At 41.5% G+C, this 23,232-nt stretch overlaps 1 protein-coding gene across 1 annotated transcript in view; it reads right to left on the reverse strand.

The window, feature by feature from the left end:
* ADAMTS17 (ADAM metallopeptidase with thrombospondin type 1 motif 17) overlaps nucleotides 1-23,232 on the reverse strand; it is a 168,475-nt gene that overhangs the window by 114,441 nt on the left and 30,802 nt on the right. The window contains exons 5-7 of the mRNA XM_082769551.1: nucleotides 19,701-19,784; nucleotides 18,972-19,129; nucleotides 13,036-13,079 (exon numbers count right to left, since the gene is read on the reverse strand). Coding sequence (XP_082625677.1) covers nucleotides 13,036-13,079; nucleotides 18,972-19,129; nucleotides 19,701-19,784 — 286 coding nt within the window. The remainder of the gene's footprint in view (nucleotides 1-13,035; nucleotides 13,080-18,971; nucleotides 19,130-19,700; nucleotides 19,785-23,232) is intronic.

The raw sequence follows: 23,232 nt of genomic DNA on the forward strand, positions 1-23,232 counted from the left end.
CTCGCAGGGGGGTTCTCAGCTGTCAAGCTTCATTCGGTGAGTAGCTTGTGGGGAGAATTTGTGTGGTAACAGCTGTGCTTTGCAGCCAAGCAGATCCTGCATTGTTGTACAAGCCTGCGTTGGTGCCCAGTGGCAGCGGCCTCTGTCAGCTGCCATGTAATGAGATTAATTTCCCAACAAAGCCACCAGATTAATGACAGCGTAAACAGCTTCATGGCATGCACAAAATAACACGCTGAATATGTATTACTTCCGATGGAATCGTACCAGCTATCGTAACCACCACGGACCTGATCAAAATCCTACTGAAACCAACAGGACTATTACCCCTGGTTGTGGAGAGGGAGCATTAAGCCACTTTTTGGCTTCCTTTACTTAATTCCCATCTGCAGAAGGCTGGTCTTTGTCTTCTTTTACTTCAGCGTAAAGCCAGAAAGCCTTTTTACTTCATTGTTTCGACCACGTTATGGCTCAAAGACACCAGTGCATGACTGAGCATTCTGCATCTCTGTAAACATACCCGTTCACTGAACAAATATGGACTACAGCTTTCCCAGAGTTAAAAATGCAACAAGCAGAAAAGATAAAAATAGAAAAGATGAGTTATTCTGAGGTATTCAGTCAAAGGTCATCATTTCTAAAACCTACTGTATTGAATGGCGGCTCCAAAGACACGAGGCACCCCAAGCACTATTACACGCTTCTGGTTGGTAGATAGCATTTCTTAGTAAAGACAAATGCACAGGAAAGATATTAAAATCCTGATTTCCCACAGCATGCTAGCTGATGCAACTTTCTTAAGTGTCTGACCTACGTGAAAGTAAAAAATAACTAATTTCTTATATTTAAGGCAAGCATTCAGTTTGGTTCACAGCAATTCAGTTGGTAAAAACAGTCACCAGTGCTGCTTTGTTGAAATCCAAGTCAACAGTGTTTCCACAGAACTGATCAGGAGTCGAGCCACAGGGCAAGACAGGCACGGTCAGGAATTTTCATCCTTACTTGGAACCCTGCAAGAGCAATGCAGAGACAGTACCTCCCTCTGACCTTCTCCCTCTGGCATTGCTAGAAAAGCAGACAAATTTAGGCAACTTAGACAAGATAGAAAATGTGAATTCCGTCTGGAAGTTTCCTAAACAGAGATAAAAAATATAAGTTATAAATAGAAATCTAATTTCAGTCTTCTACTTTCGCATCATTTTAAGAATGATTAAGTCTGGTTAGACTGATGGCCTCATTTTAGAGCAACAGTTTAACCTTCCAATAAATAAAAACATCCATTCAGAATTTCCTCACTTACTCGCTACTGTTTACTTATAAATAGCTGCAGTGTTTACTCTGTTTGTCTACTACAGAACAAATATTGCTGCACATGCTAGAGCTTGATGGATGACATTAGTAAAACCAACAAGCAAACGCTCAGCAGAACATAAGTGTGTACCCAGCAGTCTAATTATGGCCAGACAGAGCCTTAATGCAAACAGATCAGTCAAAATGGCTACACAAAAATGTATGACACAACTACACAAAGCCAACAAATATCTTTAACCTGCTGACTGCTCATGACCACTAATTAAGGTAGAAATACAAAGCTAATTTCAAGCTAAGCAAACACAGAAATCCTTAGCATTCTACAAATCATGCTGAAAGAATACAGGAGGAGAAAGATATTTGATGGAAAGATATTTGATATTTTTTATTTTAATTTATTTTAAAGGTTTAATCATTTCTATCAACTGATTGAAAAGGTAAAGAAAAAAAAACTTGTCACTAATTCAAACACCTTATTGGCTGTAGGACACTGAATGTAAAATTTTAAAGTGTACATATGTAAAGGAGAACCTTTGTGTCCAAATAAATATATTCATGTATATACAATCTGTCCTTTAAATCATTGGAATTTTATTTAGCACAAACCATTCACAGCTTATCAGCATGGGGTCAGGAAACTACTAAATACAATTATATTGCTTACACTTTGCTGCACTGTAACCATTACTCAAAGTGTGGAGGAGAACCTCTAAAATAAGACTATTTTTAGGTGATTAAATACAGCTGTGATCACAGATCATGAAGCAGTCATTTTCTTCAGCCCCTCAGTTTTGCTGAGCCGTGAATGCAGCACAAATCTAACTTGAGGTGTGATGCCCCTGTAAAATACTGATTTTGTCAGCAGAGTTGCTATTTTCTAACACACACTGGCAAAACATTGCCTATGAATCCTTGGGTCAGCTCCAAATTTAATCACCTCTCCCAGAGCACCTGCCATTAATATTCAGAAAACATTTAGTGAGCTTGTACCGGAGCATAGCTGGAGCACAGTTCCTACTACATTTTCACAATGCTGGTCAAGACAAAAGGTTTTCCGTGGTGCAAAGTCCTGTTACATGACCAATTCCTATTTGCATTATGCATTAGGTGTAGCACAATCACAACTGAAAGACTTGGAGCTTGTGCTGGGGCATTAGAAAGGCCCAGGAGAATAATAAATAAATAAATAAATAAAAGATTCAAGGACTTAAAACAGACTTTCAACCTACGGAGTTCTCTCACAGTAGCAAAATCAGATGATCATACATGATCGGACAACCCACAAAACAGGCTGGGTGTGATACTGTACTATACCAGGTCTGTTTTGAAAAAAACAAATGAAAATCAGTGTAGGTCAAGCTTCCTTCTGTGGGAGAGGTTATTTTATATTATATTGCTAAATTTTGCTTGTGTTTTATGCAAACTTCCCAGTGCTGCATTCTTGGTTATCACTAGTAAAATCTCATCTCCGCATTACTTAAAATCTGCTCTCAAAATTGCATTTAGTCTTGGCAGCTGCAAAACAAAAGAAATGTAAAAGTACAGTAGGCAACTGTCCTTCATTTCCTTCCTCTACTCTTACATATCCTGTGTGCAACTGGAATGCTTCTATTTGATTATCCAGTGGAGCAAATGCTACAATGAATGTAATCATGCCTTATTACCCTACGTGTCTGTAGCCTACTGCACAGCTATGTGCAGATGTTTTTACACAGCTTGGTTTTCTAGCTACAGGGTCTATAAAACAATAGAAACTATCTGAAATGTTTTCAAGCCAGCAAAGGATAAAGGCACTGAAAAGCAGTCAGTTGGATAAAAGCCATCTCTGTCTGACAGGAGGAGAAGAAAAACCTCAGAGGTTTTCCAATTATAAATGCACCAGCTTTCTTAAACAATATGCGGCCACAGTCTGCAGCTGAATGACCAGGCTGGAATGTGTGAACAGAGGTAAAAACAGACAAAGGCAGTGGAACGAAGACACACAAACCTCTGGCCTGTAGAAGGGCTGAATCATTATTTTACTGACCTCAAGAACTGGGTGCTGCCCAAGGAACCTGAGCTTCCACTGGGAAAGCCTGAGAAGAGCTAGCATTGCCTCCAGCTGAGGGGCCTCGACTGAGACTCAAGCTGTGGGTTACCTCCAGCCAGCTCTGTCCTTCAGAATGAGCCTTCGCATCTGCAGGCTTCACTTCCTCTGTGCAATGGGGACAGCAGTTCTGATCTCTTTACTAAGGAGCTTTTAAGTTTTTAAAAAACAAACAAAAACCACCATCAACAACGACTGGGTATGTTTAATATCACAGGTGTACCAGGGAGGCACCATGAATTAACAGGTAAGGCACTGGGTTGAAAGTCACAATGTGCACGATCTGTTTGTTCCCGGCCCTTGACTAAGCACCAACGGGGTAACACTCTCATGACTCCCACGTTCTCTCTGCCACCTACTCTGGAAGGTTGTCATGGCAGAAAACCCCTTTATCTGCTACAGAGAAGCCTGTGTTGGCATTTCCAGTACAGGTAACAATAGCAAGTGATGGGTTATTGATAAAGTACTGAACAGCAGGTTTGGCACTGTAGAAAACGAACATTATTTTTCATTCCACAGCCTTCTATTATAAAAGAGAAAGAAGAAAGCAGGATGAGCTAGGAAAGCAGAAGAGATATTTTATTTGCTTAATGTTCATTCTTGCAAGAATTCCCCAAAGGAACAAATCCTCAGCAATGGCAGTGATAGAGCTGGGGTGTGAAGCGGTGCAGAGAGCACGTAAAGCTTGCAATATGCAAATCTCCATTTCCATGGAAGAGGTGACAGATGACATCAGGAATACTATAAACCCCAAAAGACAGAAGTCGTCTGTCTCAGACCTAATATACTGAGGTTGTTCTGCTCACGTCTGCCTCAAAGACTTCTCAGCTTCACACACAGTAGCAAGGAGCAGTTCCAGAGCTTGTCTTGACATTTGTTTGGCAGTGTGTGCTTAGCTGGACATCAATTAGACTTCTGCCTTCGGCCTGTTTGCAAACACAATGACTGCCTTCAGAGATAAACAGCAGAGATTTCTTTAAATCACCATTAAAAGGAATTCAGTCATAAGTAAAGCTGTGGTTCTTAGGCAGTGTCCTTGAAATCATCTCTGATTTATAAAATAATTAAGGCAGAAGACCGTGTAGGAGATAAAAAATAATTCAGAAGTTCGAGCGTAGTATATTCCCATGAACCCAAAACATAAAAACTGCCTGTTGCACAAAAGAAACAATAGAAAAAACAGTAAGTTTGGGGTTATTTTTTACTCCATGCTAGCAGGAAAATCGACTATACTGCTTCTGAGGGACACTGTCACGTATATTCCTTGGGAACTGTTAATTACAACAGTAATAACAAGGGTGCTTTTTCCCACAGTGACTGCATGCCAAAGCCCCCAGTGTAGGAAGGGGGTAAGGGAACATCTTACAGCAATATCTACCCTTTCAGCTAGGAGACTCAAATTCCCAGGTGCTTTGTGTACATGTCTATATAATTTCACACAGACATAAATGGCCCTAGAGTGGAATGCAGTGCATGTTTGTACCCGTACCAGGGAACTGCACAATGATTTAGCACAGAAAGTGAGTTATGACATGGAGCTGAAATGAAAGGATAAAGTCAGAATAAATATCAACAAAGTCATAGCAAATATTTTCCTTCATGACATGCTCCTTTTAATAAAGGCAACATAAAGGAGCTTAGTTACACAGCAATTTGGCATTAGGCTAGGATTTGGAGTCCTGGATTCCTGATGGGAAAGTACCTTAACACAATTCCTGTAGCTAGTCAGTTTTCTGAAGATATTAGAAGGGTAATCAGCATTCACCTTGCACAACAATGAGATGTGGATGGCCTGAAGGATTTTTACTCATAAATATGTTGCCTGGTAAAGGAATAATAAGATTCCTTTCCACAGCATTTTGGACAGCTGTCTCGCATTTATCAAAACACATTGCCATGAACCATTAATAACACCATGGGAGAAGGGAAAGTTTTCAAGCTAAGATAAGCTGAAGTGTCCTGTATGAACTTCGGGGGTGTCACAATAAGGAAGACAAAAGCTCTGGTATAAAGCCTGCGTTGAGGATTTGCGTGAGCAACAAGAAAAGCAAACTTTCGGATTAGCAAAGATGTGCTAAGAAACAAAAGCGGGGCGGTAAGCTGATGAGAAGACTTTCACCGTGCTGCCTTACAGATGGCAAAGGCTGCATGTACCTCAGCAAGTCGGACAGCTTAGATATCTCCAAGCATTAATTACCAATAGCAGTGTGATGGTGGAAGAAATGAAAGGCCAGGTACAGAGCAGGAAGTGTGTTATTCCTCCCCACTGACAGTGTTTAGTTCCAAATTACCGAGAACAAGCTAATTTCAAACATACACCACCAGCGTGAGGCCTATTGTTTTATCTTGTGGGATGGGTGCTTACCAGGCAGACAGACAGACAGATAAATAATTGGAAAATAAAGTGCTCGAAACACATTTTGGGGCTACAAAAGGAGAATGATGTATGGAGGAGAACTAATAAGGAACTGCTGGAGGTTTATGAAGAACAAAGTGTAGTAAACATAGGGAAATTCCATGACCTCAGTGGGCAAGCCGTGCGGTTAGCGTGATGGAAGACAGACCATCCAGGCCTCCCCGGGGAGAGCAGCTTCTTGGTGTCCAGCCCCGGCTGAACAAAGGAGAAGATGAAGGAACAAAATTGACCAAGAGCTTCTAAGAGCTCTGAGCCACCACCAAAGCAAAACAGACCTTTGGCAAAACGGCAAGGGAAAGGGGTTAACCATGAGAGCAACTGAGGGTCTGTGATATCTCAGAGCTAGGGACACACAGAAAGGGGAACAATGACAAAAAAACAACAACAGAAAATCTGTCACTAACCCTCCCTCCATTAAAGCTTTCATTTATTTTAATTACACAAGTTAATTGTTCCCCTCGCAAGACATGAAACAACGGAGAGAAGATGAAGAAAACCGTTGAGATAGCCAGAAACTCAGCCAACAGCACTCAGATTAATTAATTTGAAGAATGACTGATCAATCATCTATTTTCTACATGTAATGGGACCGCATAAGTTCCGAACTAAGCACAGCATCTAGTGCTTGGCTACTGCATCTCTGCCAGAAAGACAGTCATTTTTCATCTAAGGAGACCAAAAATCCACCCTTGCTGTTAGTACATGGAACGAATAAAGACAAACCTAAACAAGACTACTGAGCTGCAAAACAAACCCAAAGGCAAATGAAATTCAAATGCTCCATAACAATGAAAGAGAAAATAAGTCTCTATAAAACAGTATCAGCACTTCACTCAACCAACTGCGCTGCACACATTGTAAGTTTTCATATTAATCAATGAGAAAGCTGATGTATGTGACAATAAATATGTAATCTCTTTAAACTGGCATGCCCAACTTTTAATATGTATTTTTTTTAGAGACTGGATGGCAGGAAATAGACTGCTTATATACAGCCTTTGTTTGTATTTTCCATTTCACTTGCCTTTCCAAAAGCAGACTGGTCAGCTTAACTCATTTTTACCAGGTTTTGTTTTTTGTCTCTCACAGACTATTGTTTCTTTGCAACATTTTAAAGCTTTCAGTGCTTCTGAGTGCTCAAATAGAGACAGCTCAACTGAGATGACAACTGATTTTCAGAAAGTAAAAAGCATCAGCCTCAGGATATGAGGCTTTCCAAAAGATGTCTGAGGTACCCTCAACCACTAACCTCTCTAGGAAAAACTCAATCCAGTTTTTTTGACAGAGGCCCATAGGAGGCCAAAGAGCAGGCCTGGGACCCTGACCCCGCTGAAATCTGTAACAAAACTCTCACTGAGCCTGATGGAAGCAGGATTTTCCTCCAGTCTTTAGCTGGGAGCCTGTGAACAGCTGTGCACATATGAAGCAACCTGGCTGAAACCACGTCTCTGAAACAAGCAAGAAGGAAAAACACACGCAGGACACTTAAGTGAGGAAGAGCAAGGGTTACGGCAGCAGGAATTCATGATTACTTGAGTGGCTGTGTTCATCCCAGTGCTTCTATTAAAATTTATGCAATCTTATATTACACTTTCTTGGCACAAGAATTCTTAGTGAGAATTCAGAGGAGGAGAGATTGCTAGCTGGTGAAAAGAAATTGGAAGGCCGCTGTGGGTAGGGTGGGGCATGAGAGATGGTAGTGATGAATATGCCCAATAGCACAGTTCTGCACTGTCTGGGTTGTGCAGCCGAGTATTTATTCCCTAGCAACCAGAAGGCAAGAGAAAAAGTCTTCCACTGCACTGCACCATGGCTCCCTTTGGCTTCATAAAGCCGGCAGCCTGACTCTCCATCGCCCTGCACAGCCACAGCTGACAGAAAAATTCGCAGCGCTGTGGGGTCCCTTTCTTTCACAAACAGCAAATCAACTGAAGGGTGTCCCTTTAAGGGACATTTTAACCTGTGGCGTTGCTTATTTTAAGGCACTGAAGTGGGTTTGATTTTGGTCTGGAGGACAGTCCCAGCAAAGCTTTTGCTAAAGCCAGGCACTGCTTCTCTAATGAATTGTTTTAAGCAGCAGGTATTTCTATTTATTCTGGCATCAAATAAAAACCCGCCCTGGAATATACAGAAACATTCAACACGAACCACTATGGAAAATGTTTTTAATGTGAGAATTCCTTTTCTTTTCCACTCGCAGCAAACCAGCTAGTCTTTTCCCTTTCCTTAGGGATTAATTCTCAGCTGTGACACTGTTAGGGGACTGGAATCGATATTACATAGGGAGGAAGATTTAAATGAACAGTACATGGCGCAGGCAGGACTGGTAAGAGCTGTCACTTGCTGTGGACTGGAAGCCACCTGACTGCACAAGCAAATCAGCAAGGAAAAGGTAAAAATGCATAGTCCATCATTCAGGTGTTTTACGTGGAATACAGAAGGATCAAATCTATGTGGAGGCACAGACCCAATGTCACACTTGGAAAAGCTGGGCATATTTCAAAACCCTTTGCTACAATAAACTCACCAGGAGAAACCAGGATGCAACTATCAGGGGAGAGAAAACTAATTAACAGCCCTGTAAGATGCAGCTCTCTGGGATGGCACTTTACACCCTGATGAAAGGAGGGAGGGACGATGGTACAAACACACTGGCACCAAAGGATGTCGTCTGCACAGTCCCCAAGCGGCACAGTGGCAAAATCAAAACCAGAGCCCTGCCTTCCCCCAGCCACGTATCGGTCTGTGTTCGGAAGACTCAGGAAAAAAAAAAAGTCACAAATTATAGAAGGATTTATAACCTTCAGGACCCTCTTTGTAAGTTATCTTTGAGCCCTTTAATTAAAGCCAGCCAGGAGATGGGACTGTTTTTCGCAAAACATTGATTCACTTGTGGAAACAGTCTGGAAAACTGTTTCTCAGTCACCTCTGCTCTGATGCTCGGTTTTCTCCAGGCAGCTATTTCTCCAACTAAACCTGCCCATCTGCAGCATATACACTGTATTCTGCTTTCTTTTCCCCGACATCAAGCCACAGAAAAGCACATGTGACTGCAGCAGAGGTAAAGACATTTTTAACCAGGGCAATTTAAGGATATTTAAGACACATTCTCATTTTCCATTTCCCAATTCCACACTGCCCCCACTTTTATTATTAGCTGAATACAGGGAAGCTTCAGCTTGGATCTGGGGTAACATGTACACTGAGGAATCAGGGCCAAGCTTTGCCTTGAAATATGCAGGATCATTCCTAACTAACCGTAAAGCTGCTTATTTGGCACTAGCAGTGGAAATATTGAACGAAAGGGGCATTCTCAATCTGCTTATGTCACAGAAAGGTTGGATCCTCACAAGGCGCAAGGCTCCAAACTGCAGCCTGATATTAATAGCTAGACATTAAACTCTCAATTTGGCTGGCTTAGAGGCGGCTCAATTGGAACAAAGATTTTGCTGCAGGAAACGGCAGACCTGGTTAGAGTCACATCACGAGAGATGAGTCTGAAGCAGAAGCAGACTGCAAACCTTTTGACTGCTGCGTGTCGAGGCTATGTTGCACAAAGCAAACCCTCCCTGCTCAAACAGCAGAGCTGAGCAGAGGTCCCAGCAACTGAGACAACTGAAACACAACTGCTGCAAACGCGTTGCACGCAGGCATATTTTTTTTCCTTCTCTCCCTCTCCTTTTTGAATTCGTTCATTCCTAGGGCTTGCTTACACAGCCATGGGGGGGGATGAGCATTACCAAACTATTTCTTAAACAAACGTGGTTCTGTTTCTTGACACAGCCAGTGGGGTATCACCCCACAAAGACATACCTACATATTTTCACCATTTTTGAGCTTGTTTCAGCCATTATGTAACCTTCCACACTACCTTGGCAGCGGGGCCAAGAAAATTTGAACGAAGTCCCCAGAGCAACTGGTTTCAGTGAGGGGCCCCTGCCAGAATACAAATACAAACCTCCTGCTGCTGTTTTCTCTCTGTGTCTGCATGGCAGGCAAAGATTCCAGACAGGTTTTTCAATATGGATCTTTTTGAGCACAAATGAACACCTCTTATAAACCATTTAAACTTCATAATCCCACTTCCGAACAACAGCTAAGCCTCAGCATTTCCACCAAAGAAAGTTTTGCTTGCGTATTTTTCATACTGTAAAGAAAATCAAGGAAACGACACCAAAAAAAATAACAACTTTACTTGCAGTGCTCTAAATCCCCTAATTTTAGTGCACATAATCTAACGGAGTCTGTATATGCTCTTAAACATGACTAAGCAACATTAGATTCTGGACTTATATTTGCATCATATGCTCAAGGACACTGCACCGCTTTGTATGTGAATTATTTAAGCCATACAATCTCCTGTAGCTTTGCACTCAAAATCCCCATTTCATAGAGGTAGACAGAAGTATTCCAAACATAAGTGACTTGCCAAATGTCACACAATGATTCAGTGCCAAAGCTGGGAATAGGAATCAGGAGTCTAGAGTCCAGATTCTGTGCCTTATATAGAGCAGCAGCCTCAGTTTCCTTGTTTAGGAGACTGCCTGCTCACCAAGAAGATGATTCTTCCTTTACAGGATGGCAGTGTACCACACTGCAATGGCCACCTTCAGAGGGTATAAAAACACATATGCATCTGGTGAGATCAGTTCTTCATATAGAAAAGTGAAGCATAAGGCAAGAATCAAAGCAAGTTGCTGTTCTAGAGAACTTTGGGTAGCGCTACAGCCTTAGCATCACCTTCAAGACCAAATGCAGTGTCACTCTCTGGACTCGCTTCTTGCTCTCACAGGTACTCTTACTGATTTGGAGGGGACTGTCTACAGAAGCTGGAGTGAGGAACAACAGAGATAGCTGAAGCATCAACACAATTCTTCAAAAGCCAGTATGTCGTACCAACAGGTATCAGCCTCCTTTGATCACTGCATTTGTACAAAACTCCATGCCATGCTACGTTGCCACTAATATAACCTATATATATACAGTGCACAGAACAGTGGCTATTAAAGCCTGTTTCTCTGTGACTGACAACTATTTTTCCCTACTTTGACCACAGAGGAAAACTGGAAAATCTTTCACACAGTTAAAATTCATTATTACCAACAGTAGCCCCTTTCTCAAACTGATGGCATGCCACAGAATATATTCCTTAATTTATTCTTCCTTTGCTGTGACACATCCAAACACTACAAGGCTGAATTCCCTTCTAGTCTAACATCTGTAATATGAAAAAATTACATATAAGCTAACTTCCAACAGTATATATGACCATTGGTTTTCTTCTTTCAGGATCTACATTCAGCCACTAAGCCCAAGCACCATTTCTCAAGGTAGGGACGAATAAGTATCCATGAGCAGTGTAACCTGGCTGGACTTCATTCAGACTGCAGCTCCTCCAGAGTAACTCCTGGTTTTCAGGTTTTGAAGAAACCTTTCAAAATACGCTGCCAATACACGCAACACAGAGATAACGGCCTAAATTTGTAGATGATCTGACACAACTGTAGTAACTCAACAATTAGGACACAGGCAATAATGCTTGAAAATTGATGTTATCAAAATATTTACTTATTTCAACAGGATTTAAGACAAGTAAGATGGTACCATACGATAGAGGGTTTCCTTGTACTCAGGGATATGCCACACTGCCTCTGCATTCAAACAGCGGAAAAGTATGGCATAGAAAATGTGCAAGTGAAGATGCTAGTGTACACAGTGAAACTGTCAGGAGAGAAGGAAAGAGAAGTAGGCTCAGGAAGAGGCCAGACTGGTTTTCTCACAGGAACATTCAACTTCTCAGTATCTTAGAAAAACTATGCTGGAAATAGTAACAAATGAGTTTAATCTTTATCGCTCTGATCTTCCAGTTTCACCATGGGAGCCCGGAGTCTGCAGCAAGTCACAGCACAGAAAGTATTTGGGTATTTTAAGAACAGAAAATAAGTCATAAAAACATTTCCTTAGTCATGTTGTCTATGGTAATATCATTCCCTGAATAGAGATCTTAAGCTATACTGTCTTTAAAAATGGGAAAAGCTCTGACCTTAGTCAGCACGTGTCTCCCGTCAGCTTCTCTTCTTTTTCTTTACTTCTTTATTGTATCTTACCACAGTCATCTCCACATGCAGGTACACAGGACAAAAACCTTGCTCAGTGGAAGTATGCTTCCCACTGGACAAAGAATAAATGTATTGTGAGGGATTCCCTCTGGTAAACTTGGACATAAAGGCCAGGCCTTGATTGTGTTTGAAAAGAAAATGTATTCATTTTTCAGCTCTGTATTTACTTCTTTCACCTGATCAGTCTCCACAGCACAGAGGGGGAAGGATCCGCAATCTGAGATAAGACTTCTACAGGCAGCCTCAGAGCTTCTGCTGAAGACTTTCCCCCATGCTCCTTGTCACCCACTACTGTCAGCAGAGCAAGCCCTAGTCTCCAAGTGTCTCCGCAAGCACTGAAGTTTAAGATCAGCTGAAATTCAGGACCCACTCCAAGTTTACACAGAATGTAGGATAAGGGGCATCTTGACTTTGAGACAAGTCTAAAAAAATCATACAATCATCACAGAGAGGACGTTGAGTTATGCCTCCAAACACTGCTGCTACTGTGATGACTAAATAAAAACCACCAGAACAGATACAGTGAAGGTTACTGCTACCTAAGTAAAATAAAGAAAGAAAGAAAGAAAGAGAGAAATAGAGTAGGATGTAAGGACCCTGTGTATCCAGGGGTTGGGTAAGATTAAAGGCAGTTCGGAAGTCGGAGGCGGAAAAGAAGATTTAACTTGGCATTCCCACAATGAGGTATTCTTCTCTGAGTGCCAGTTTGAACTGGGAGTGTTACACAGATCCGTACAACTGCAATACATTCTTTAGTTAGCAAGTTGTTTTAGGTGAGGAAGCACTGAAAGGTACATTACACAGACAAACCAAAAGACAATTTCTTAATCTCCAATTATCTAAATTCTACATCTGTTCCAAAGAAGTTGAATCATTTAAGATTACTTCCTGAACTCAGAGACCTCCAATGCTTAGGAGGGGTTAGAATTTAATGGATTATTTATAGTTCATACCCTGCTCAACTAATCCATATTTGCATCACAGAGGTATTCAGAACAGCAAAAGCAGCGTTACAGTAAACCAAAGAATGAAAGATTGCCCAGAAAGCTCCTCTCAGCACAGAGGTGGCTATCAAAATACTCGCCCCTACTTCTTTGACTTACCCACAGTGTCACAAGGCTCGTCTTTGTGTACGCAGAAATCTGTCCTAGAAAGCAAAACAGAACAGAAGTCAAATGTATCCTGTGCCTCCAGACTTCAGGCTAGGAAAAAGCAGTGGTGCATGACTCACATATCATGGGTGTTGAGGGATTTTTTTTATTTATTTAACTGCTGTGGAGTCTACATGATGACAACACAGATAGCAACGTTGATTGCTACTGCAAGATTACAAGCAATTATGTGAATCAGCTCCATATTACTGTCCAATTTAATACTTCAGATTTTGTATGCAGAAGAGTACTGCCACATCATGTAAGAGAACTGTCTCACTCTAGGATGTCAGACTTCATCAGCAATTGGATTAAAAATGAATCTCTTATTTTGAGAGGAGAATTGTAACAGAAAGGAACACACACCCTGTGATGCAATAGCACTATCAAAAGTGGGAGAAAGGGACATGTGGGGACACTGCCTGGAGACACACAACTGATCATGTCTACTCAGAAAGTCTCAGTTCTTCAGGTTTTTTCTCCTTCCACTGGAATAGAAAAGGAAAAGAAACAAGCAGAACTAAACAGAGAAAGACAGATGTTTGCACAAAAACAAATACGAGAATTTCAGAATTTGCCAGGAAACAGCTAGGTGAGTTGGCTTCAGCTAAACATGTTATAGTCAAGTTTCTCATTTTGTGATTCGAAGCCAATACACACACATTTAATAGACTTCATTTGGTCTCTGTTATCCCTCCACATCTCATCCAGTCTCCCTAAATTTCATCAAGGCAGGAAAAGATACTACATATGCCACTGGCATCCACGGATCCTGCCAGGGATCCATGGAGCTGTGTTAAACAGAAACAGGAAGAAAAGCCTTGAAAGCTCAGCGTCCAGGTAATACCACTGCACGTGAGAAGATTTTGTAAACGACTTTCCTCATGACAGAGAAGTGTGAGAAGTATTTTTTAATTAAATTAATAGTTTGAATATACTTCAATAAGCACTTAGGCCTAAGCATTTAGGAGCTATCTTCAGTCCTGCTTTGCAGTACCACCTGCTACGAAGAAGAGCTGGAGAAAAGCATTGCATGGCTAAAGGGAAGCTGAGAAACCATAATCTCTGTCATGTGTCCTTACCCTGAGAGAATTACATGATAACATTTTGTGTGTTGTCTGAAATGCCTGAGTCCTGTGCGGAATTTTAAGAGTTTGGCAGGAGGAAGAATAAAGAGATTAAAAATACTTCTTTCCTGAAGAAAAGAAATAATGAAATTAGGATTTGTAAGAAAAGGGACTTAAGGCCGAGGTCTGTGGCTTACAAATGCAAACCCTTCACTCTTTGGAAATCACAAATCAGGTGGCCAAGGACTTGGAAGGAGGGAAACAAAAGTTATCACCAGCTCTTGCTAAGCAGATACTGAAATCTCACCATGCTTCAATGCAGAAAAAAACATAACAAGCAAAGTGTAAAAAAATCAGTTAGGAACAAAACAAAAATGGAAGCTACGACCACACACCAGCCCCAGCTTTCATTTTTCACCACAGCCTTACTGTGTCTCGACACCTTGGCATTCCAGCCTTTCCAAAGAAGACTAATGACAGTCTCCTGACAGAGCTGGCACAAGCACGCCTGCTTGAATTCCCAGAGCCAACTTGACAGAGGTTTATTTAAGGACTTATTACGTTATATAAACTGGTAAATCAAACAGATGCTTTTCTTGTGACAACAGATAGTTCAACTATTAGTAGATGGCAAAAGGCCATTGCTAGAAAAGCATCTCTCTCCTCAGGGGCTGGCCAGCTCTGCAAATAAAGCACAGCAAGTTTTGCTCCTTGCGCTCTGTGTTGCACACTGAAAGGTGTCTGGCACTTTCAGGTAGCTCCCTGCAGAAATTACCCACCATGCCATAAAAAGAAGGGTCCTGTAAGCAATCCAGCACAACTTGCAGACTCTCCTACAGATGTGTAACCATCTTTGTCTGTAAAGAGTGCTGCGATGCCGTCTGGTCAGGATAGGACTCAAGACAGGTCAGCAAGAAGAGCTGAACACAGCTGCCCGATTCACTGCCTGTGGGGTTGCAAATATGAAACTTCCCCAGCCCATCCTTTAAGAGTGTCAAAAACACAAGCCTAAGTGATACCATGCTTCTATTCAAAGACCTTGTATCAAAATGCTAGGATTTAAATTCTCCAGACCTACTGTATAAGTTTTACTCCAAAACTCTGTAGAAAAAGCAGAAAAGCACATCCAAACCTACAGTCACAAATGAGCTCAGTGAGTCTCCTGCCCCTTCCAAATGCAAGCTGCCTAAACAAAAACCTATACACTGAAACTCCTACAGTCTGTTGTTGCAAAATCATCAGAGAGACCAAAGATCACAAAGGCATTAAGAAAGATCTGTCTCACCTGTGGATAAGTCACACCAGTGAGGTAAAATGGCCCCATCATGGTACAGGAACTGATCTGCTTTTAAAAAGGTTTCAATCACAGGTCTCTCTGGAGCATTTTTGAGCTTTACTGCATCTACGTTTTTGAAATAAGAGCCTGACATGAATAATTCCATAATGATACTCTAAGGATATAAAAAAGATACCTTCATATTCACTGCATGCGTTGAGATCTCTTATCACAGACTACAGCTTTGTTAGTGGGATGTTTTACAGAGATATATTGGAATAAAACTGTTACTCTGAGACCTACAATTCAAATCTAAGGCCAGACCTGACCTTATCACACCAAGTTTTGGATAATGTATTGAAATCTCACACTATAGCAGTGAAGCAAATTTCCTCTTCACTTTTAGTCACTGGCTGAATCAAGCAGCACATGTGTTGTGATCTTTTAGAGATCTGTGAAATTCTCAGTCATTATCACTTGTTGTATTGTGGACTGTTTTCATTAGCAGAATTCAACAATTCTTCTGAAAAAATGACAATAAGTCAGTTGTTTTGTTCAATAAAAAGAGCCAGAAAAGAAGAGCTCAGAACTCCTCCTAAAGTCACTCTTCCATCTGGCTCACACGAACTGGAAAAAAATACCTAACTGTGCTAAGCTGAATTCTGCAATTCAAGTCCTTCCTGTAAGAAAAGACAGTTGTTGAACTGTGCAACATGAACAAGAAATACTCTGTTTAGTGACTACTTACTAGCATCCTTCAAATGACATCTTTTGACCAGTTTAACCTTTCAGGGTCACAAAGCTAAAGGACAGAGGAAAACATGTACAGGTATAAGCTTGCCAAAGAAAGCTTGGTCCATCCATGTATACATTTAGTAGCCCTGTGAGCCCAGCTTTCTGAATGCATAAGGAATTGCTTCACTTGCCCACTTAATGGGAAGGTGGAGGGCTGGACAAATGTCTAAGATGCAGACTCTGCAGAAGGAAGCTATTCTGGTCAGCTGCTCACCAAAATATGAAACGTATTACTGGTAGGTGCCAAAGATCTGAATTTCTATGAGTTCAAAAGCAGAATTTGGGCAAGGAAAAGTGTGAAGATTATACAAACCACTGCACTATACTCAAACCTTCAGGACTGTACGAGATTTTTTTTACCACTGCTCCTTTATTTACTGAACTGGGCAGTGGTACATCTTATTTCACAGACATAGTATACCTCTTACCTGAAAGTCAATTAGGTAGACATACTACTACTATCCCACAGGAGGGATATACCTGCCACCTAGATCACCCACGTTTACATCCAACTGAGTATATGGGGAATACCATTTTCAGGTGAAGTTCCAAAAGGCAAGTGTGCCTTGTTATTTCAAACGAACACAGCCAGATTGGAACCAGGGGGATTTCTTTAGAGGTTGACCCCAAATAATCTTTTCCTACTGCTAAAGTAGTTGCTGAAAAATTCAGCTTCTGCTTCTTCTGGCACTATTGCTTGTACTGGACATGTTGTTGCTCCCATATCCCCTGCTGCTGGTCCTTCTGCACAGTCCTGAGGAGGGTGGTCAAGGGATGGACAGAAACACACACACTTCCAAAGCCTAGAGTGGAAAACCTTATTTCCCTGACAAAGGAATCAGGCTGCTGGGCCAGAAGTCTTCCAAGCAACATGGCATCCTCTACACAGCAGAGGCAGCATGGGTTCAATAACAAGGCGCAGCAATAAGGAAGGATATAAGTAAACACTGTTGGCCTATGAAACAGAAAAAATGATGCTTTTACACAGCTGCAGGCTCACTGGCCTGAACTTTCTCACAAAACGTGAACCTAGTTTCTAACCCAATTGAACCTATACTTCTCCAAATATTCTGATCACAAAAGCCTGTGAATTTACTGAGCCCTGCGAACATCTCCACAATTCTTTCTCAAATGCCTGAGTCCAACTCATTTAGCCTGACATTACGCACTCAATTTTATAAGCTGCAGAGAGAATGCACAGACGAAATGCACTGCTCATTCCTTCCACCCTGTGCTTAGAGCACATCAGAAAAGATTCTGTCTGCCTCACTTGTCATGCAGGACAACTGGATGTCCAGATGAGTTTAACAAAAATGTTGGTTATTTATTTAGGCCCTGATCCAATAAAGCACATGCTCAACTATAACCAGGATGTTCAGCCCATTGACTTCAAAGGAACTATTCACCCTGTCTAAAATGTTAAGTATCCGCTTAAGTGCTTGGTTGGACTACACTGAATACAGGAGAGAAAGAAGGATTTGGGGGAACTGCACATGTCTGTGAAGGTGCACTCTTAGGAACTTTGCTGGCTCCATGCCCCGCTCACCAGCTATTTTACTGAACACTCACCAAAATCCCACGGAGAATTCGCAATGCGATGGTTAACACAAGAGACAATTGCAATCAGAATAGCAGTTTAAGCAAAACCATGCATTTCTAGTTGCATTGTTGGCAAGGAAAAAAGGTAGCAGAGGTGAATAATATTAAGCTGCAGTACAGTACAGACATTTCCTGTCTCTAACTAGGAAAGACAGCAGTAGGAAGCAGTGTCTTTGTAGCACACACAGCACCCATTTTACACCATATTTTTGTGCTCACTTTAATTATTCAGTGATCCTTTCTGTAACAAAGCATTCTTAGTGTAAACCTTAAAGTATGCAATCAACTTAGAAGACCACAGATTTGATACTCAAAATTTACAGTGACTATGAGGAACACAGGACTTGAATTCTATTCTGAGGTTGAGCTCAAGTAGCGAAGTTGCAGGAAAAAGATTGCAGGTTAACATAGAAAACATTCCTTTCATTTACTGTATCTGGGCCATACCCTGATGTGTTTGATATACATGTATCAATAGGCAGGGCTGCAGGGTGCAAGGAAATTTGCTGTAATATGCATACACAGATTATTTCACGTCTGAAATAAATGCAGTAGGTTTCAAACATACAAATTAAGAACTACTGATCTGAGCTATGATAGAGGAGGGATGTTGAAGTGGTTATCTCCTGAGGCAAAGAGCAAGAAAATTAATTTAGTTTCTGGTATTCATCTCTCACTTTCTTAAGAGAGAACTCCCTCACCACCTCCCTCCTACTGACACCCAGTATGCTCCACAGGTACCAACTATCTCTCCTCTCAGACTGTTCAATATGCATATCTACCTAATTACACTCGGAGCACTTGTTCTTACCCGTGTTCTCAACTTGGCAGCAGCTTTCTTCTATGATGAAGGTCTTGTCCTCCAAAACCTCACCCATTTCTTTTCCACTTAAACTGGCTGGTCCGAGAAAAAAGTATCTTGCCTGTATCCTGACTATGACATGCTATGGTGACTGACAATGCTTTTGCACAACATCATTAAACATACACCAAAAAAAAACAAGGCAAATTTGAGCCCTCCAAACAGCACCCAGGCAGCAAATGCATCATCAATGGATCTTTTTCTTCTATTACTGCTGGACCAGATAACCTCATAATTGACCACCGGCCAGTACTGGTTAAGTAAACTGATAAAGCTGACCTCACTATACCTGGTTACAAAAACAGCAGCATCCACAGGGGGGGTGTCATCCCTTGCACCAGGAACCTGGTTGTTACCAAGGTACTTCGCTCCACCATATTCTTCATTTTGCCAGTGACAAAAGCTCTCCAGAGACCTCTCTCCATGATGCCCGATAGACAACTTTGCCTTTTGGATAGAAAAGGACACAAAATAAGAAATATCAGTCACAGCATTTACACAACACATTGTATCTCTGACAAAAAACAGAGGGTCCAAGGTACAGCTATGAGGGAAAGAAAAGTGCAAAACCAGCTTCATCTGAGTGGGTGAAGCAGGGACTTTGGAACCCACACTGCTCTCTGCCATTTGATCTACAGAACAAAATCCATCAGCTGGCAGCAGTCACAAGCTTCAAAAGTCTCCTAAATCTGGAAGTTGTATTTTTGATACCAAAGCCATATAATTTTTCTTTTTTCTAACAGTTAATTCCCAAGTCTGGTTCACAACTATAAGCAGGCAGAGATTTACCAGACAGGCTAAATAAAAGGACTGTAGCTCCTTTCACTCCTGTGGCCCCTTGTACTTCTCACCTGTAACACTACCCAGCGTAGTGTGGCAGGCAGGCACCAGTTACATTTTCTGATCCTATGGCCAGACAGCCCACGTTTCCCACCCACGCAGCACAGGGATCCTGCTCTGCCTGTGAGAATACAGTGGCACCATTACAGCAGAAGGGCAAAAATGAGTTAGAACTTACAGGTCGATTGCGAAGCAGGACCAGTTTTGTCACTCGAATGCTGACTTTAATTCCAAGACTTTGATGTTGAAACATGTTGTACACCTGTTAAAATGCACAGAAAACATCCACAGTCCATCAGTAAGAATGCCAAGACATAGTAAGGTTGAAGGAACTAACTGTGACTAAAGTTAGACATTTCTCCTTCAGAAAACAGACCCAAACCAAAACCAAATGGGCTGTGCTACTCTGGTCAAAATAAACAATCTTATGAGCTATTGTATTACCACTCTAACAGTTCCATATACTACAGCATAGCTAAGACACAAAAATACAATACATTTGCTCCTACTATATAGCATTTGGCTTCACCAACTGACCAATTTGAGTAAGATCCAGCATTTGGGGACAGAAACAATAAAAAACAGACAAAACCATAATCTAGCTACAGAAAGAAAAATACTTTTAAGTGGAATAAATGAGAGAAAAGGTTGCTGAGCAATGAAGGAAAGAAAAGCAATATTCCAAAGGAACTCCAAAGCCTTAGGAACAAGGACATACATTACGAAGCATCCAACTAATATGGATCTTCAGCATTTAAATATCAGAGATATCTGAATGCAAGATGAAATAATGGTGTGTTTTAGACTTCAGGAAATAGAATGGAAAAGCAATTTCCCTCTGTTATTTTCATATCTTATATAAGAGAATAGTAATAAGGCAGCACATAATGACACAAGCCTCAGGAAATACAAAAATAGCACCGGAAACTACCTTACTAGTTTCTCCAGATTTTGCATTCCAGCTCAGATACTTCACGTCATTCTTATAGATTAGAATATAAGATCTTAATTGATGGCAGAATTTTACTCCACCATTTCTCTGTGTACAAATCATTTAACTAGAATGTATAAAGAAAAAGGTGAGGCAGGGGGTCATTTGAAAAGGGTTTAAAATGCCCCCATAATAACTTCTGGATCAATACTGCATTCTCTGTTCAGTCAAAACAACAGAAAAAAACAAGACCACTGAAGAGAGACACTTGACTAGTGGCTGCAGGACTTGGTCCTGAGTAAGCTATATTCCTTATCCATGTCTCACTTGGCTAGAAATATCACACAGGCTCAGCTAACTTCCTACAAGAAACTCAAGACATGAACATATTTCGGATATTGTTTTCAACACTTGGTATTTTTCCTATTTGTGCAAATACTCAGGAATGTGCTCAGTGTAAGAGCTTTCTTAAGCACGCTAGTGTTTGGGGTTGGATTTAATCATACATTTAAATGTTTCCTATAATTTAGGCACAGACTGCAAGACAGACACTGCTCAGTATTTGACCCACTGACCTTCAGTATGAGCACAATGAGCCATTTATCTGCCCTGCGGTTGGCATACAAATGCACACAAGTGCTGGTACTATTTACTTACCTCGGGGGTATGTTGGTAGAGCAGCTAAGGCCCCTTGCTACAGAGCCTGGGAGGGGGCTGGGTAGGGGGGTGTAAGCTCAAAACTTGCAGACAAGGGCTCTGACAGTTCACCTATCTGTAAACGGAGACCTGGACATTCAGTTGAAAGGGTCAATGGGAGCACCACACTGATCAAGTCAGTCTCTCATGCACCGCTGGACAGGCTAATGAATATTTGCCATGATCCCGTGAAGGATGCCTTTGATTTGCCTAGACCACTGCTAGCGTCCTGTAAAGCTTCTACTCATAAAAATGGCAGAACGGCAAGTAAGTTCTTATCATTAGGCCTCATGTATGATGATCTTTCCATCTGAGCAGAAAAGCTGCCTGTCTAGATACTGCAACAACAGATCCAAACACCACCGACTTCAAAAGGCAGTTTTCAGTGACAAAATCTGCAGAACACAAGCCAGTTACTGGAAAGTTTAGCTTCTCCTTTTCAAAGCTGTCAGACCCTCTTCATTTTCTCTTCTCTTGTGCTTCCTCCATCCAAAGGATAATTTGATTCTATTTGTATCTGCATCCATCAGCAATCAGAGAAGTGCTGGACCTTGTAGGCAGTAGCAACAATTGGATACTAAGCCAAAAAGACACCCTGTATGCAAAAAAGGCTTTACTTTGCATGTTTATTCAACCTTTGTTTGTTTACTTTCTTAAATGGAGCCCAAAGAAACCCCAGGCTTGTGGTGATTTCTGCTGTCTAGTAAGAACAATAACCTCTTTCCCTCTACTAAATAAGTTTGACCGGTGCAAGTGGCTGTTCTACTTCAGTACAACTAAAGCGTTCAAACACAATGCCACCTAGAGAAGAGACAGACCCCCTCTTATCAGCCATCTCCCAGCTAGTTCTGCTTCTGCCCCTTACTCCAAATGCCTCTGAGGCTGAACCAGACCTTTCAGTCCATGAGCTCTGACTGGATTAAGAGGGAGACATTTGTTTCTGTTCTGTCAGACTGGCTCCTATGCACTCATAACCAGCACTTTAATGTGTGTACAGATAAACATACTGTAAATTGCCTAACACCACAGCGCTGAGCTAACAAACTGATTACGGCAGACTGCTCAGAATCATGGGGGAATAAATTCCAGTGTATTATATTAGCAAGAAGAGTTTTTCCTGATGCTTTAGGACAGACAGCTGAATTTTGAAGATGTGGTGCAACCAAAAGTGGCAGTGCATATTCGGGCCATGCCTATCAGTTAACTAGAAGGACCAATCTTTAAGTAGATGATGTATTCCTGGCAAAAGGCAGGAAAGTGCAATAGCTCACAATACCTACATGTTGGGGTAAATCATTTCTTATTGAAGTTTCAAGAATTTTTCCTCAGAGAGGGACAGCCCGTTGCCAGAAAACGGTAATCCAATATTTTCTGTTGTATTTTTCTCACAACTCTGCACTGCTTCTCAGGATTTGAAGTGTGATCATAAGCTCAGGTGAAGAAGACAGCAGCACTATGATTTAAGATGGTCCTGCAGCAGAACTGCAGAACAATGTCAAAATATGTTTACAATTTCCAATCTTCTTTCATGAACCAAGCAGGAGAGGACACTCCAGCTTCATTTGCCTTCACCGATTCCTCTATTTCTTCTTAGCAAACCCCGCAATAAAATTTTATACAGAAAGTTCTACAAAGATTCAGCAAGGATCTGTACAGCTCCACCTGCAAAAAACCCTGTCATTCAAAATGATTAAAATCTACAGGTAAATTAGCAAGAAAACTGACCTAAAAGTTTGCCTGCACGTTGGTTTGCACAAGCAAACACCATCTTCCAAACAGCTCTCACTCATTAATGAAGTAAGTACAGGATGGATACTATTATCCCTGTACTGACAGGACCACCTCAATTAACCACAAATCAGACCAATAACAGCCTGTAACAATTCCCCTCAGGGCTCCTTCCTCACCGATTTCCCTGCTCCAGCGTGGGTCCTTCTCGATGGAGGCCAATTCCTGTCAGGAAGGCCGGCTCCAGCGCGGCCTCCTCATCCCAGCCCCACTTCTTCCAGGGAATCCCAGCCTGCTCCAGGCTGTTTCTCACACTTTTTTCCTCACTTCTCACTGCCTGAGTGGAGTTTTGTGC

This window comes from Aythya marila, assembly GCF_965140915.1.
Source record: "Aythya marila genome assembly, chromosome: 11".
NCBI lineage: Eukaryota > Metazoa > Chordata > Aves > Anseriformes > Anatidae > Aythya > Aythya marila.